This window comes from Populus euphratica, unplaced genomic scaffold, assembly GCF_000495115.2.
Source record: "Populus euphratica unplaced genomic scaffold, PopEup_1.0 scaffold1.1, whole genome shotgun sequence".
In the NCBI taxonomy this organism is placed as follows: Eukaryota; Viridiplantae; Streptophyta; class Magnoliopsida; order Malpighiales; family Salicaceae; genus Populus; species Populus euphratica.
Genome location: NW_011499845.1, coordinates 15402 through 32227, shown reverse-complemented (window position 1 = coordinate 32227; position 16826 = coordinate 15402). Strand labels below are relative to the sequence as shown.

Below are 16826 nucleotides of genomic sequence, written 5' to 3'. Positions count from 1 at the left end.
CCCTATCTAAACAGTGGGTCTCTCCACTTTTCACATGCAATGTGAACAGTGGCAAGACCTGAAAAGAGAAAGAAAAAGAAGAAATAGAAGAGGAAAGAGAGAAAGGGAGGAAGGCTGACTTGTGGTAGCTCATGGTGGTTCTGGTTGTTGTAGAGGTGGAATAACGTCATTGCTGGTGGCAGTGGAGGTGTCAGCGATACTGGTTCTTACCGTTTCTTTCCCTATTTTTTTCTTCCTCTCTTTGTTTTTCTTCTCTTTTTCATCTTTATTTTTTTTCAATGATAATGCTACGGTTACTGTGGATGGTGGTGTTGTGGTTCGTAGTGCTTCTCCTCCTCCTTTTTCCTCTCTATTTTGCTTCTCTTTCTCTCTATTTTCCTCTGTTTTTTGTTCTTTTGGTCTTTAGATCATTCTCTCTCATTTTCTTATTTTTTTTTTCTTTTTTTCCTTGTCCCTTTTCTTAACTGGCACATTCTGTATTTATAGGTAAAAATAGAGAGGAGAAAATCCCCTACTACCCTTGCCCAAAGGGGTAAGGTGGTTGGAGTGGCCATTATTTAGCCACTCTAGAGACACCTCTCCTCTCCTAACCCTAACACATGGAAAGCTTTTGTGCAGGTGGAGAGGTCCTTAGCCAACGCCTTTTTGGGTCTTTGAAAGAAGAGAAGGCGGTGAGAAACAGGGGAAGAAAAATCTTCTTCTTCCATTGCTTCGTGTGCTTAGGGAAAGAAAAAGACTGACAGTATCTTTCAAAAGATCACTGTTTTGGCCCCTCTCTTTTTTTTTAATGAAAAGTGAATAAAATAGCGATGTTATAGATAAAACTTATCGTTTTATTTAAAGAAAAAAGCGGTAAAAATGTGTCAAAGTCCAAATCAGTCTTCAATTTATGATTTGTTCAATTAATTCCTCAATTGCAATTTCAATTTTAAAAATCAACTCAATTAAATCCCTACAAAATTCAATCCTCGACCCTGAAGTTGGTCGTTGTTTTCAAATTGATCCTTAGTCTTTGATTTATGCAATTTGATCATCAATTGATAAATAAACTTCTATTTTTTTTTTAATTTGACCTATGATTAGGTTTAATTATAGCTCATTTATTTACGTGTATTTTTTTATTTTGATCCTTGGTTTCAAATTTCTTTAATTAAGTCTCTAATTGGCCATCAAACTTTAATATTTATACAATTAAGCCCATGATTTGATCAAACTAAGTCTTAAAATTTATAATTTGACTCTAGAGCTTTAAAATTTTCAATTAAAGCTCAGATTGACTTCAAAGTCAATTTTTCTTGCAATAAAACTCTACATAAATTCAATTAAACCTTCAATAACATTTAATTGAGAGTATAAACATTTGATTTTGGAATTTTTTCTTAAATTAAATTTTCTTTGTCATTTGGGCTCTCATCAGTCAACGATATATTGTCAAATTTTAATCTTTATATTTTTAAACTTCTTCAACTAATTTTAGCCATTTTCTGGGCACTTAATTTGACATTCTTTTTTATTGTTATTATTTTTTTGGTTTTTTTTAAATATTTTTTTGATTTTTTTTGTATTTATTTTTGCTCAAAAATCTAAAAATGAATGATAACATCTGTCATGATTGTTTGCTGTGAGAACATGTTTTCCTTTGTTAGAGAAAATCTCCGGCTCTAACCTGTACTGGGAGTTGGGACAAGAGCACGTTGAACACTCCCAAGTCTTCCATTTTGACGATGCTTTTGCTAGGAGGTCTCGTTTTCACTCTATGATGATGTCGACAGATAATACAACGATTTGGAGTAAAAAATTAAAAAATTAACCATAAAGCTGAAGCTTTTAAAATGGAAATTAAATTACTTTTGACCTGGAATATTTAAAGCTTGATAGAAGAAACCAAAAAAAAAAAAAAACCCTAAATATTTCTTGCACTTGTAACCGAAAAAGGGTGGTTAACATCCCTAGCAAGCTGTGAATATTCCAATACTTTACTAGATTCAGTGTAAGCGAGCATGTATACCATCAGTGATTTCACTTCCATTATAATCATCCTATTAATTTACGTGTTTATAAATTCATCTATCATTAATTAATTAAAACCAATTAATTAACTAAAAACCGCCACCTGCGCGATTGACGCACAAGAATTCTGTGTTCTGATTAATTAATCAATATACTTTTTTTTCCCTCCTAGCTAATTTGTCATGGCAATGGCGGACCCTGCAGGTTGAGCGCGAAAACTTAGGCTGAATAAATATATCTTGGATCATATTAAACCAAGAATTCAAGACAACAACTGCACTATAAAAATACAAGTTCTGCTTGCTTATTTTAGCTACAAGCACCAAACCACACTCAACTTGTCCAGACTCTGTCATTTGATGCTCTTAATTAATTTCCACTGTCGACTCTAGTCTTATAAATATTCTGCGTGGATATGAGACAACTGGGATCTAATTAAATGTTTATATGTCCTTGTTGACAACGGAAAAGAGAGGCGTCGTGGTGTGAACACCTTGAAATTATCAAAGACAGATCAAGACGGACGTCTTTGTAGCCTTAGATAATAGAAGGAGCTTCACTACTTGAAGGGAGATATGAACATGATTAATATTTTGGCGGAAGACGATGGCGGTGTCAAAGTAATATTAAATCTCCAGCATTTGTTTTCGTTTCGCTTTTGTCAAACAGCAACTCGTAATATTCTTTATTTGATATGTTAAAATTAGTTATAGTCAAGATCATTTATCTGATAGCTATCAACTTCAATTGGACTGTCATTACCTGTTAAAGCTGCTGTTGCAAAAATCAAACATTCTAGAACAAGAATTCTTACATACTTGTAGTCATAGTTGTTTGAAGAACTGTGGGTGGAGTTTCTGCATTCGATAAAGCATATCACTTCATCTCCTCTCAGCATGGATGTATGCAGGCATGTGTTCTGTTCTTGATGCAAAACAGGACCAGAAATTAACTCCTGGGCTTATAGGAATTGTGGGTTGAGTCCCTACTTGTGAATCTAGCTCAGTAGGGGTTCTACTGGAAATCTGTGTTTTCGTAACAGAAATTGAATTTTCTACGAGAAAAGAGGGCCAAATTTAACTTTCATTATTACGGTTTCTAATAGGAGATACGTCCCTAGCCAGCTATCCAATTCTCAGTTTTTGCCACGAAATAAAAGAGTTTTTCAATTGAGTCCCTAACATCTTGCAATTTTTTAACCGGGTGCTTGCTTGCATCAATATCCGTCTATACTTTTCATCCAATGCGCATATTTTCTTTTTATGCAACGAGATTGTGCATTTTTAAGAAAATTGATGGAAAAATTAAGACGCATGGATAGAATGACTCAATTGATTCTTTTGCTGTTCGTGACAAAACTGAGAATTGGATAACACAATGGTTTTCTCGTTCGGATTTGATTACATAATCAAAATCTCCTTCGGGAAGTTCATTTGTTCGCTGCAATGAGGCCCGCCCCAAGAAGGCTTTTGCGCAAAGATACGTTTCCGAAATTACTTTATCTTTCCTCGTGGGCCTTTTCGAAACGTAATCCCCGAGTTTTACTGATCAATTCTTCCGTTTACAATTGTGAAGTACAGAAAGGAGGTCATATTTTAACTTCTTGAGCTACCTTGTTCAAAGCAATGGACCGTAGCTAAATGACAAGACGGCGGGTATGTTCGAGAGTATAACTGAAGTAGTTATATATATCAGCATCAAAACAATTTAAAAATACTAAAAAAAAGTAATTTAAAACAAAAAAAATAAAATTTAATAAAAAGCTAATTTAACCGCAACCCCAAATATTTCCTGCAACATACATATTCTTTGTTCCTACATGCATGATTCACGCACAAATGCCTTCTATGATGATGAACGAGATGTTGCTCGAGGAAAAGTGACCACAAATTAGGCACATCACTTATTCTTCGAGGTCCTGAATACTGACTGGGGAGCAGATGCACAGTCAAGTTTTTGCTTCGTTTGAAATGGAACATGTTAAGCTAACCTGACCACAGCTCTGTCGGGATTATTGCGTTTCTAGAGTTGCAAACCACATGTAATACCGGAAAGCTCTGCTCGGAAACAAGACTGTAAGGCATATTGTTTTGACTACACACGTCTGATGTGCCCAGCCTAGCTTGGGTACAGGATCACATCCAATTCAGCAACGAAACCAAGAAAATTCAAGGTCAATGCAAAGTTATTGCGGCATACGAAAACTTGTCTGCATTAACTGTGCGTGCATTTAATTGATTGGGCCACCCTCAAAGTAGTCTATCAACGGTCTCGGAAGGGAAGAAACAGTGGAATGTCTTCATCGGTGGATTCTTAAACGATCTTGAGTCCTTTTCACATTTGGATCGCTGACTGAATTAATAATGGTTATGCAGCTGCAAAACTGGCCATGAAATTCAGAACCTCCTGTCAAAATGTTGCAGGATTTAATGGCAAGGCCTGTCATAACTCATCTGGAACTTTAAGAAGAAATGCTATGAGCGCATACATGTAACAACATAAATTTTACCACGAGTTAGCTCATAAATCCCATGAACTGTTGATTGTAATTGGCAGACAAGTCTTGCTGTAAGCAATGGGCCAAGTTACAATGAAATGGCTGGCTCTGCTGCCACAAGTAGAGCATGATTGTTTCCCAGAAGTCTAATCGTCATGAATTGGCTCTTCTGTTTCACCAAGGTTCGGTTCGCTGAAAACCTCGCATGCTCTAAAGACCGTCGGACAAGAAATATCCTTATCCAGCCCAGTTTATATGGACTTAATTCCATCAGATTAACCAGAGAATCTAGCCCATTAAAAGCCCATTGGGCTACCACTCGAAACCTTATCCCAGACGACGACGCTGAATTTCACACAAAGGCCGAAGCTAAAAAAGGGCTGCACGGCCATTCCCTGAGCCACTGATAAAAACACACAAAATCAAAACATTTTACAAATCCGAAAACCTTCTGTTTGGCAGCAGAGAAAGTGAAGAGGGAAAATGAGCGGACCATCAAAGAAAGTAGTGGATGTGGCATTTAAAGCATCGAGAACCATCGATTGGGATGGGATGACCAAGCTTTTAGTCTCTGATGAGGCTCGCAAAGAGTTCGCTACACTTCGTCGCGCTTTCAACGAAGTTAACTCCCAACTCGAGACCAAGTTCAGCCAGGTCTCCCTCCCTCCCTCTCTCTAGATCTCTCCCCTATTTCGAATTGTTTTTGAATTTCTTCGTTTCTAGATATAGGATTTTGGTGAACTGATTGTATTTAATTTGCATATATTTTCTTAATCATAAAGGTAGGGATTTTATATTTATCTCGATCATATTTATGATGGATTGGTTATTTTAATTTATTTTTTATTTTAATTTTGATCAGGGATTTCGTTGGGATTTTGGAAATGGATCTGGTTTGCATTGAAACTACATTGTTGCCAATGAAAATTAAAATGAGAAATTAGTGATTGATCTGTTCTCGTACTATATGGTTATATCGCGGGTAATTTATTGTTGGATTGATGAGAGAATCAAAATAGTTGCCAACAAGAAAAGGGAATTATTTTGCAATAATGTTTGCAGTTGTAAATGTTGGTATTTCAAGCTGCATTGCACTCAATTGTGTCTCCAATAGCAGCAGAGACATATTAATAGGGCATACGTCGAGGGGCATTCGTGCTTGTCTATTAGGAGTGACTTTGTATTTCCAAAACCAGCTCCGTGAAAGCTGTTCCTGCTGTTCTTACTTTTGATTTTTAGCTTTCTAGGTACCTTTTCTGGTGATTGTGAGTATTGTTTAATGATTGTTGATTGTTTTATTGCGCAGGAACCCGAACCCATAGACTGGGAATATTATAGAAGAGGAATTGGGTCTCGCTTGGTGGACATGTACAAACAGGCATATGAAAGTATGTTTCATTATTCATTTGCAGACATGACTCTCATGTCTTTTGGTTTACCTGATTTACGCTGTAGTATAACTGCTGCCTTATGCTGATTGATACCTGTTTACTTGATATGTTGTTATTAACTGCTGGTGTCAATGATGTTGCTGGAAGTTACTTATGTAAGGTTTCCTTCTCTATATTGGATAAATAATTTAACTTGGGACACTATTGATCCTAAATGATTTATTATTTCTAGCAACCATCTGCTTTGGGTTGATTACAAATGCATCCTCCTTTAGTTATTAGATGCTTGTTGAAGGATTCATATGCTGACACTCATCGAGTGCTTGAACTTTTAATAGCTAGCAGCATATATATTTCTCTTCATGTTTCTAGTGGTGCAGAAAGACATTTTATCCCTGCTTTAGGCCTCACTGTTTTAATTGCCCTTTAATAGTTGATCTTGAGGGAACACTTAATGGATGGACTTCCCTGCCATAGGGGTCTACAAATATTTTCCAAAGTTGAATTTCAGCTTAACATCCATAGATGATGGGTCTCTTTGTTTGATCTTCGCTTATTAATTCATATTAAGAGGTTTTGTGAGATGGTATTATGAAAGCTATCCAATGTATGTTATCATCCATCCTTTAAAACTCATGTGATTTTTTTTCTCTCTTTATAAGCCATATTGAAAACCTGTCTGATGTTTCTGAACTTGCTTATGATTCAATCTATAACCAAAGCCTGAAAACTTTTACCTTTTAACCCTTTACTTGCTTATAAAAATGAAAGGAAAAAAGAAATTACCCTTTACCTCTCTGATTCTGAAACTCCCTCGTATTCCTCACATTTCTAAAAGTCCTTTTGCTTTCTGTTTGTTTTATTATTTTTTGAGTATATTGTTTTGGTTCTATGCTTCAGAAACTCACCTTAATGCCTTGTTTTGTTTGCTATGTGTTTTATACTGTTATTAAGTTGATTTATTAATATTTGTTAGGTTGTCCCTTGTTTGATACTGATTTCCTTCCCTGGCATGTGTTTGCCAAATGCATGAATGATGCTTAGACTTATACTTTAGATTCCTTACACCAACCTTAGTTCCTGCACTTTGTGTGAACTGTTTTGTTGCCTACAATGGAGTATGTTTTGTCTGCTTTAGGTTTGGTCCCTAATGTAAGTAGCGTTATTTTTGCATTTTTTCAGTTCTAAAGTATAAAGCAAGTGTACATAGAATCATAGCTCTGCTATCTTATTGGATTAGAATCAGTGCGTGACAGGAATGTATTCTGGATATTCATCCTTATAATGTCTGGTTACTAAAATGGAGCCACTTTCTATTAGAATACTGAATTGAGTCAACTTGTCCATATGTTTTTTGCAGGCATAGAGATCCCGAAGTTTCAAGATAAAGTGACTCCAGAATACAAGCCTAAATTTGATCAATTGGTGTGAGCCAATAGTGCAATTCTGATTGTTATAGTGGTTTTTTAAACTTGTCTCTTGCAACCACCCCTCCCTCCCCCCACTCTCTCTTACAGTATATATTCTCTCTTGGTTTTGCAGTTGGTGGAATTGAAAGAAGCAGAGCAACAATCCCTGAAAGAGTCTGAGCGTCTGGAGAAAGAAATTGCTGAAGTTCAAGAATTGAAGGTGAATTGAAATGGATACTTCATCTTTTAGTTTTATTCTTGTCCAATTTATGATTTCTAACCACCAGACATCAATTTGAGCAGACAAAAATCAGCACCATGACTGCAGAGGAGTACTTTGAGAAGCATCCTGAGCTGAAGAAAAAGTTTGATGACGAAATCCGCAATGACTATTGGGGTTATTGATCACATAGCTGATTTTGGCTCCAACCCTGAAATTCTGAACTTGTGGTGTTTTCCTTGTTCCATCTACAATAATAATTTCTAATAGGTTGCTCCCAGTTTGTAGAATTTGACCTTCAGCAATGCCCATGTCAAATGCTAAACTTCACTTGGACAAGCAGGTTGGGGATTTACAAAGCGATGTGCTTACTTCGATCAGCATCAATTGTTATCGATCTCTTTTTTACATTTTAAACTGTTTATGGTGAAAATAATCCAGGTGTGATTAACATTTTAAACACTCATTCTGGATTGCAGTCCATTCTGTTTTGAGAGCAAGGCTTTTGTTTTCCCAACGCGGGTGGAAACAAGAGAATTCTGTCTGTAGCTCTTGTATGAACTTTTGAGGTTCATAAACATAAATATGATGAATACATTTTTTGTGTAGCTTTCACAGCTGTTGCTTGTTTTCCCCTTTTCTTTTCCATATTCCTAATGGAATCCCAGACTGACTTCACCGTTGATTGAAGTATGTACCTTCCGAAACTGTCATCAAATAATCATCGTAGATGCTGCTAAGGCTCGCTCAAGGCTCTTCGAAGATTCTAGAGAGGTTGATGATTATTCTTCATAAAAAATATAAACAAAAAACAAAAGGGATCATTCTTGAATCTTGAAGTGTTGGATTATGAGGTGGTTTGTTCCTTGCTTTCGATTGAAAAGTTTTATGGTGTCAAATGAATAATTAGGGATATTTAATTTTTGAAAAAAAAATACAAGTAAAAAAAAAAAATCTAGATGAATATATTTTTATCACTTTTAATAGGTTATAAATTTTATTTTATTTTTTATGTTTATTTAAAAAAAAATAGTATAAGAAAATAACTAATTGGATACTGCACCATAAAATCTCTCTTTTTGCATCGAATTTGAACTTATAAAAATTTTAGAAGGAAAAATTCATATTAGAAAATGAAAAATTTACGGAAGTACTTCATTAGTAAAATTAAAAAAAGAAGAAGTTGATATGCCAAAATCAGCAAGATTAAATCCATATATTTAATTAAGATAAAAGCGAAAGGCGGTGTGCCAGTAGCGAGGTTAAGCTTGAAAAACATGTCATCGAAGTATTTGATCGAGAATTTTGTAAGTCAATGTAGTAAAAGGAAGAAGAAAAATCGAGTGTGGGATTGAGAAAACATGTAAAGCTGGCGAGCTCATAGTGGATGATCTTATTCTTAAAACAAGAGGCGAATCACTTTGAAAACCTTCAACCTTTTACTGGTCGCAGGCCAACTCGTGGATATAGGCTTTTATATGTTTTTTTTTTTTGTTTTTTTCTCTTATGGTTGGTCGTGTTTTTATGGCTGTGCCCACTTGAATATTGGGCTCCTTTTGACTTTGTAAATTGTGATTCATGTTCTTGTGCTGAGAGAGGATGTTTTCCCTCCCTACCTCCCTCCCTCCCTTTGCAGGCACAGAGATCCCCAAGTATGTTGCCAAGCATAAACTCGATGCATCTTCAAGCATTGCGAAGTCAAACGTTCAGTATCAAACATCCGACGTTCGTGTCCTTCGGGTCTGGTTCAGTTAGTGATCATTTCTCGGGAGTCAGATGCTCGTTGTTTTGCCTGGGAACCAATTTCTTTTTTTTTTCTTCTAAAAAGTCGATATGCATGAATAGAAGAGGCGACGCCAAGTCTAATAACCACCATGACACAGATTAATCTGAACATGATAGCAAAAATGCGATGCTGATTTTGACTAGTTTTTAACCAAATACATCCATGAATTTTCTTTGAATAAAAAATAAAATAAAAACCATAAATTAGTTTATAAAAATCATTCCAAATATAATTTTACTCTCAAAAAGCCATCAAATCCCGACAACGTTTGTAATTTTCATGTGTTAACAACAAGCAGGTGGATGCTGGATGGAGATAAAGATACAGAAAATGCAAAATTAAACACCATCCTTGCAAATGATTTATTGAATGCAGTAAGATTCGGGTTAAGGAAAGAATAAAATAACCGCACATAAAATGCACAGTATAAAATCTGGGAACAAGGTACAAGATCACTGCAAAAACAGATCATCTGCCATTCTTGGCAAACCTTGAAAATTCTGAACAAGACATCCTGCAATAAGATGTCTTGACCTGGAAAGAAAAGGAAAACAAAAGGGGCTTGTCGACAGATAAAATTTGATGCATCTGTCGCTAGAGATTCAGAAAAAGAAAAGGAAAAAAAAAACTTGACAGATAAAATTTGATGCATCTGTTGCTGGAGATTCAGAAAAGCAAAAATATCTTCCAGCAGCATTCACAACTAAAACCTGGAGGCTGCGGTTGATAGGATTCTTGTTTCAGAAAGGTCTTTATATCTATCCAGGACTCATCAACTTTTTTCTGAGACAGCTGCTCTAGCTGCCTCCTCGTTTTTGTCCATGGCCTTCCTTGCTAGCTCATAGCCTGCAAAGTTCATGGCACCTAAGGGAGCAATCCAGAAAAACCTCGGCACTGCTCCTTTGAATAAGCCAAGGGGCCCCTCATGTCGGAGTATAGAGAAAGCTATCAATGACATTGATACAGTTCTTCCTGGTGGAGCTGTCATCATTCTAGTTTTCAGTACATCAAAAGGGGTAGTGATAACAGCAGTTAGGCCTCCAGATAAAGCCCCAACAGCAATTGTTTCCCAGGGTTCCAGCTCCCGCCTTAGAAGTTGTTGAGCAACCTTGAAGAATCACGCCAATTACACATTAAATGGAAAACAAGAAACTAAAGGAAAAACATGGCAGAAGAATACGTTATGTTTTTATAGAAAATAGAACATAAGTCAGTCGCACATCCTCAAATGCATCTAGGGGCAGTAGTAGGATCAAGTAAAGCTTAAATGTTTCATCTAGTGGCAGGTTTTGGACAATTTATTAGCATACTTCCTTTCCCCTTCCCTTCCGTAGTCAAAACTTCACTCCTTACAACTATTAAGTTTCTATGACATATATTTAGTAATGAAAGTAACTATTAAGTTTCCACATAATATATTTAGTGATGAAAGAAGACGTGCTTCCCATTCCATGTCCATTAACACTGTTCACGTGCTAATAATTTAAAGAGAACAACCAATTCTTGGCATTAAACTGTTGCACAAACCCCAACATAAATGTTATTACTACAAATCATCTTCAAAATAAAATCCCTTTTAAGAAAGTAAGCAAAAAAACACCAAGCCCCCATGGTCTCGAGGACTGCAGTCAATAATGGCATTCTACTGATGCAATTGTTTTGCCAAATTTAGTGAACTACAAGAAGTACCATGCTCTGGTTGACACGCACATAGAATTGAAAACTGCATCTTTAAAATTTTACACAGAAAAAAGAATAAATTTATTAATATTTAAGCACAAAAACCTGCTTACCTTCTTGGACTCGCCATAGAGACACATGCCAGCAACATAAAATGGAACCTCACGGAAAAGAGTTGCACCAGTCCCACGAAAGAACCCCTTTAGGCCATCTTGCTGCCAAGTACCAACAATAGCCTGTCCTACATTGTCGAAAAGGCCAGCCTGCAAACGCTGCTTCAATACCTCACAAGGGATCCGCACTGCTGTCCCCAAAAATGTGCTGCAAAATGATGCTACAGATTGAACCTGTATAACATCCCAATGCATGTTAACAGTTGTTTCAGATTAGAGTTGGAATAGTTGTTTCAAAACAAAATAAAATTGGGGTACGGGCCTTAATCATATTCATTTGTATGCATCACTTGTCAAGGCATCTCCTTTAGCACAGGAACAACTCTTGAGCTTGATATGATAACATAAAGTGCAAGTCATGGAAAATAGCCTAGTCAAGAACTGAAGTAAACAATTATATACTGTGCTGATCTATCTTCTTTCAAACATAAAAGATTTGCAACAACTGATAAGCAAGAAAAATGAATTGAACACAATGGTTTGAGCACCCTATATAGATTTAGTGGAAAGAATCACTAGGCGAGCCAGAAAGCAACTGAATTGTTTTGATCAGTAGAGATAACAATAAGAGCAGCAGTAATAACAATAAAGCTGAACTGAGTGATACGAGAAAACATTAATATTGTTGAAAGTCTCATGCTTAAGCAGAATCTATTAATGCTTTGCCATCACACAAAATAAAGAAACGGCTGCTCTAAATCATCACTGCCAGTTTGAACTCTTTGCAATTAAACATCATTCAAGAGATTTGGGAAGACCAAGATTTAAATGATTTAGTACTTGTAAATACAAAATTAACAACCCCAGTAGCATAATGATAAGCATCACCTGGATATCTGTGAGTGTTGGGGCAACATTTATTAGCACAAGTTTGGTAGCTTCAAAAATCCCAGTTCGCAAGCCATGGCTGAAATGCCCATGGAGAAAAGGTGAGCTAGTAGATAAATAGTTATTACTCAGCAAAAGGCTGGAGGAAAAAAGACTAAAAAAAAACCTTGAAAACTGTCCCCAAATTGCAGGAATTGAACCCCTGTACAATCCTCGAACTCCAATTTGTGGAAGTTTTGAAATTATTTCTGGGAAAGTCAACGTTGATGCTTGCACCCGAGTCTAAAAGACCATCAACACAACAGATCATGAGAAGACCTAACATCAGCACTCATGGAAAACAGCATGCATATATATATATATATATATATATATATATATGTATATATATATAAGAGGATTACCAAAAGTAAATTAAGAAGACATTGCTCAATTTAACTTCACATCTATGTGCTCCAATATTTAATTCTCTGGAATGTAATTTTTTTAAGTTCCTCTTTTTTCCACCTTTTGACAGTCTAATACAAGTCTATTATAAACAAAAGCCGAGATACTGACAGAATGAGAATGAGGATGACCAACTAAAGGGGAAAGGCTATGTAGAATTTGATCATGAATAGCCCTCTATACGACAAATAGTCAATGTAGCTGTAATTGATCCAAAGTTTCTATTTCCATTAAAGACAATCAAGTGAACAAAAAAACCACTGAGTACTACACCTTAATTGTATCAACAGGATGCATAAGAGAACAAGAGAGTGCACATGAAAGACCCCCGGCCAATGCAGATCGTAAAACGCTTCCAGCAGGTATTTCCACGGGTGGTGCAACAGCAACAACAGTTGCTGCTTCAAACCATATATTCCTGTATGTATTAGAAGAAGAAGCCAGCATCAAATAGAAGCAATCAAGAAAATTGCACATTTTCTGTCTGATCAAATGAAGGCAAGCTTGCAGTAAACGATGTGAATGAGCCTGCACAAAACTTGTGTAATAGCTCTGGACAAATAAACACAAACATTTTACCTGGGATCATCTTGAAGTCGATCAGGAGGCAACAGAAGCATAAAATTACGAAAATGCCCATAAGAAATAGATTCTTCTGTATCAGCATTCAGAAATCGCATCATAGCAACAGCATTGTCTTCATTCACTGGAAGTCCAGAATTTTTTAGTGATGCCAATATTTCACTCTTTTGCAGGGTCCCAGACTTGCTCAAACAAAGAGAAGTGTAAGCACGGAGAATTGTCGGTTCCTTCTGTTCCATCAAGGACAAAAACTGTTTCCAACCAAATGATTTTGAGAATAGGTGACTTCTAGTACGATGCATGAATTCCCGAGCATATTTACGGGGTAATTTTCTCTTTCTCAACGCAATTTCGAGATCCTCCAGAGTCACTTGACCATCACCATCTCTGTCCAGTTCCTCAAAGAATCTTCTTCCTATAAGAATGTAAGGGTGCAAATAAGAGCAATATTTAGGATGAGAGATACAGAAAGGATTGACAGTATAATCAGAAATTCATTTGAAGATGAGCAATTCTCTCTTCTCTTCTTTTCTTTCTTTTTTTTTTGCCTTTACTTTCTAGTCTGGAGAGTAAAAAATTAACAGTTGCATCTACAAAAAAAATTTTAGATAGTGTTCAGAAAAGCGGTTGGAACAATATTTTAAAAAAAATTAATTTTTTTTGTTTAAAATTAATTTTTTATATATATTTTCAGATTGTTTTAACGGATAATGTTAAAAATAATTTTTAAAATATAAAAAAATATTATTTTCATGTATTTTCAACACTTTTAAACACAACTATTACCACCCTCTATTACACCCCTTAGTCAAATAAGATCTCCTTTTCCAGCGAAGCACGTTCTGCAATAGATGGATATATCAGCTCCATTCAACTGATATTGAGTAAACTTTGACAAACAAGTGTTACTCGTCTATGAGAGTACCAGAACAATAACAAGTAGTACGCTCAGCAATATTTCATGTACGTATATTTCCAATTTTCCATAGACACAAGCAGGAACAGCAACCAGTACAGGTAAATTTCCTAAGGAGACGAGAAACCATACCTTCGGCCTCTGTGTATCTAAAGAAATCCTGGACAGAGAACAGCTTTTTCTTGTCAGGATATTCTTTAGAAGATCGACCAAGCTGCTGCACAAGCTCAATCAACTCTGTGAAAGAAACCGTGGATAATGTGGATCTCAAACGCTCTACATTCGATAGCGGAATGCTTAGTATCCCACTAGCTAGTTTCTGTGGCGAACTACCCCCAGTGTCCTCAGTGCTGTTGGTAGGCGCGCTGCTTACACCATCGTCGCCCTCTTCATTAACTGAAGAGGATACTCCAACTATGCTTGATGGTACCCCACCAACTCTCGCAAAACTCAAATTTCCCAAAAATCCATCTACATGCACCTTTTGACCTTCCCAAATACTCATGATTGCCGTCAAATGATCAAACTGGGAGGGCGCTGGCGTTGAGTTCGAACAATTATTTTTACAACCCTTGACATTTCTTTCCTGTAAACTCTGATCAAACTTCTGTAGATTCTGAATCAAGAGGTCAAATAGAAACCCTATAAAGCATTCGATGGACACGTGTTTCTCTGTTTTACCCTTCTCGTTCACATTCTGATACCCTTTAACAGATTGAACCTTCAATTCCCTTTGCTTCAGTTCGCCCGAAACCTTTGCTTTTGAGCCATTTTTGCACAAATGCAAATACTCCTTATCCTCGTCACCAGCTTTCTGAAACCGTTTCTTGTTTGTTTTAAATGGGCTAGGAAATGCCTGAACAAAACCATTAACCAACAAAGACCACGTCAAGGCAAACCGCAAACAATTTACACAAGACTCATCTTCATTCCCCGTCTCCTTCTCTTTCAACAATTTCTTCGAAACCCCAACCTTATCATCACTGCCATTTCTGGGTCCACTTTCCAAATTCATCGAAAACATCCTCAATAGACTCCTAACAGGAACCTTGAAGGATAAAAATCCTTTCCTTTTCTCTTCACTAACCCCGCAATGCCTATTTTCACTATTTCCAAGACTAACACTCTTCTTTTTCACAGTGAAGATTGACACTTCACTGCTATTATCAGTATCTGAATCACGGGTTGCCTTATGATCATTCTTTGAAACCCCCCAACAAGTTTCAAGATCTTTAGCAGCTTTCCGAATCCCGAGTTCAAGTGGTGAAAGAGCATCTCTGACCACTTGAACTGAATTCATAAAAGACTCTATTGGATCATTTGTAGACACCATTACAACAAAATCACAATACCCCAATCACAAAAATCCAATCTTTTTACTCCCCCAGTTCTTATATGTACCTTACCAGTTCAAATCTATACTGAAAGCCTGATAAAAAACAGTAGAAATAAAACTGTGCCCGGAAAAGCACAAGATTAAATAAAAAAGAAAGAACTAGGTGCAGCAAGCGTACAGTGGACTGAACCGGATTGGGTAAGATCCATTTAAGCGGCCTTAAAGAGTATCTGAATCTGAAATTGCAAGACCCTAACTATACGGACCGGTAAACGGTGTAGTTGTGTCCATTTTTGCTTTGTTGTTGATAGAGTATGGGAAACGAGAGGTTTTTTATATATATTCAGTGAAAGCTCAGTTCTTCGTGAGAGGAAGAAAAAATCGTGGATAAAATTTTAGACCTTCAGAGAGAACAAAGTGCTATATAAAATTTGGTGGATTCTTTTTTCAAAAAAGGGAAAGAGGGAGAGGATTTGGTGGCAGGGAAGGAAGAGGAAGAATAGGCCTCTGGCTTGGTTTTTGTTTTTTATTGTTATAGTTTTGTGTTCTGAATTTTTGTGAAATTAAAGTGGGGGGAAATTACTTCTGCTGCCACTGCTGTTTGCTTTGCTTGATCTTGTTTATATTGGGATATTTATTGATAAAAAAATGGATAAAATCTGACGTGAGGACCCGGTGGAAGGGGAAGACGACACTTGGATCAGATTCCGAGTGCCAACAGTATACTGTGATTGTTGGTGGATAATGTACTAATCCATGTCTATCCACATTGGGTTTTTAAATACAAAATTTTGAGTGTTGTTTTTGTTTTTGTTTTTTCATAATTTGAATTCTATATTGCAGCCATTCATTTGCTAGACCCATTGCTCTTAACTCTGCCGAGCCGAGCAGATCCATCCAACACCTGACGTGGAAAGGATTTCCACGGTGTTTGATACGGTAATTTTAATTTTTTAAATGTTTTTTATTTGAAAATTTATTAAAATAATATTTTTTTAATTTTTTAATATTAATATGTCTAGACAATAAAAAAAATACTAAAAATCCATTTAAATAAAAAAATCAAGTATACATTAAATACACTTTTTAAATTATTTGAAAAAATAATTTAGAACGAGATGTCAATTGATTATAAAATATTATTCAATACCATATTAAAAAAACTTATTTTAAAATTATTTTTTAAAAATTACTAATTTAAATTTTACAAACCTCAAAATCAATAAAAATTTTCATAATCATTAATTTTAGAATTTATAAAATTAATCAAGTTCCATATAAATTAATTATGACATTCGTGTTAATCTAAAAAATATATATTTTATATTGTTGCTAAAGTTATTTGACTTATATCTCCTTGTGTGTCATATAATTTTATTTTTAATGTAAAAAAATATATCAACATTTTTTATATATTTTTTACATTAATAAATAAAAACTATAAATTGAAATTTTATGTGTATAGTTAATTAAATAAATTATAAATTATTTATATAATTAAAATAAATTATAAAATTTAATTTTTAATTAACTGAAACACTTATATTAATG

The 16826-nt window shown here is 35.6% G+C and overlaps 2 protein-coding genes across 2 annotated transcripts; one reads left to right on the top strand and one right to left on the bottom strand.

The window, feature by feature from the left end:
- The first annotated feature begins 4868 nt into the window (after positions 1 to 4868).
- LOC105121981 (ATP synthase subunit d, mitochondrial-like) lies at positions 4869 to 8145 on the top strand. The gene is made up of 5 exons (XM_011021258.1): positions 4869 to 5161; positions 5814 to 5895; positions 7259 to 7323; positions 7441 to 7527; positions 7611 to 8145. The coding sequence occupies exons 1-5, from the start codon at positions 4991 to 4993 to the stop codon at positions 7710 to 7712; spliced, it is 507 nt and encodes a 168-aa protein (XP_011019560.1). The 5' UTR covers positions 4869 to 4990; the 3' UTR covers positions 7713 to 8145.
- A 1526-nt stretch (positions 8146 to 9671) lies between these two features.
- Positions 9672 to 15852, bottom strand: LOC105121193 (mitochondrial substrate carrier family protein C-like). Its single transcript, XM_011020114.1, has 7 exons — positions 14072 to 15852; positions 13021 to 13438; positions 12715 to 12859; positions 12161 to 12276; positions 11995 to 12073; positions 11107 to 11340; positions 9672 to 10421 (listed from the first exon to the last, which is right to left on the bottom strand). Exons 1-7 carry the CDS (start codon positions 15270 to 15272, stop codon positions 10086 to 10088), a joined length of 2529 nt encoding a protein of 842 aa, XP_011018416.1. The 5' UTR covers positions 15273 to 15852; the 3' UTR covers positions 9672 to 10085.
- Positions 15853 to 16826: the final 974 nt, after the last annotated feature.

Coding starts and splice junctions, on each gene's coding strand:
- LOC105121193 (XM_011020114.1), bottom strand. CDS start 15,272: ATGGTGTCTACAAATGATCCAATAGAGTCTTTTATGAATTCAGTTCAA. Junction 12,277..12,714: donor ATCCTGTTGATACAATTAAG/GTGTAGTACTCA, acceptor ATGGTCTTTTAG/ACTCGGGTGCAAGCATCAAC. Junction 12,074..12,160: donor ATTTGGGGACAGTTTTCAAG/GTTTTTTTTTAG, acceptor TGGGCATTTCAG/CCATGGCTTGCGAACTGGGA.
- LOC105121981 (XM_011021258.1), top strand. CDS start 4,991: ATGAGCGGACCATCAAAGAAAGTAGTGGATGTGGCATTTAAAGCATCG. Junction 5,162..5,813: donor TCGAGACCAAGTTCAGCCAG/GTCTCCCTCCCT, acceptor TTTATTGCGCAG/GAACCCGAACCCATAGACTG. Junction 5,896..7,258: donor GTACAAACAGGCATATGAAA/GTATGTTTCATT, acceptor TGTTTTTTGCAG/GCATAGAGATCCCGAAGTTT.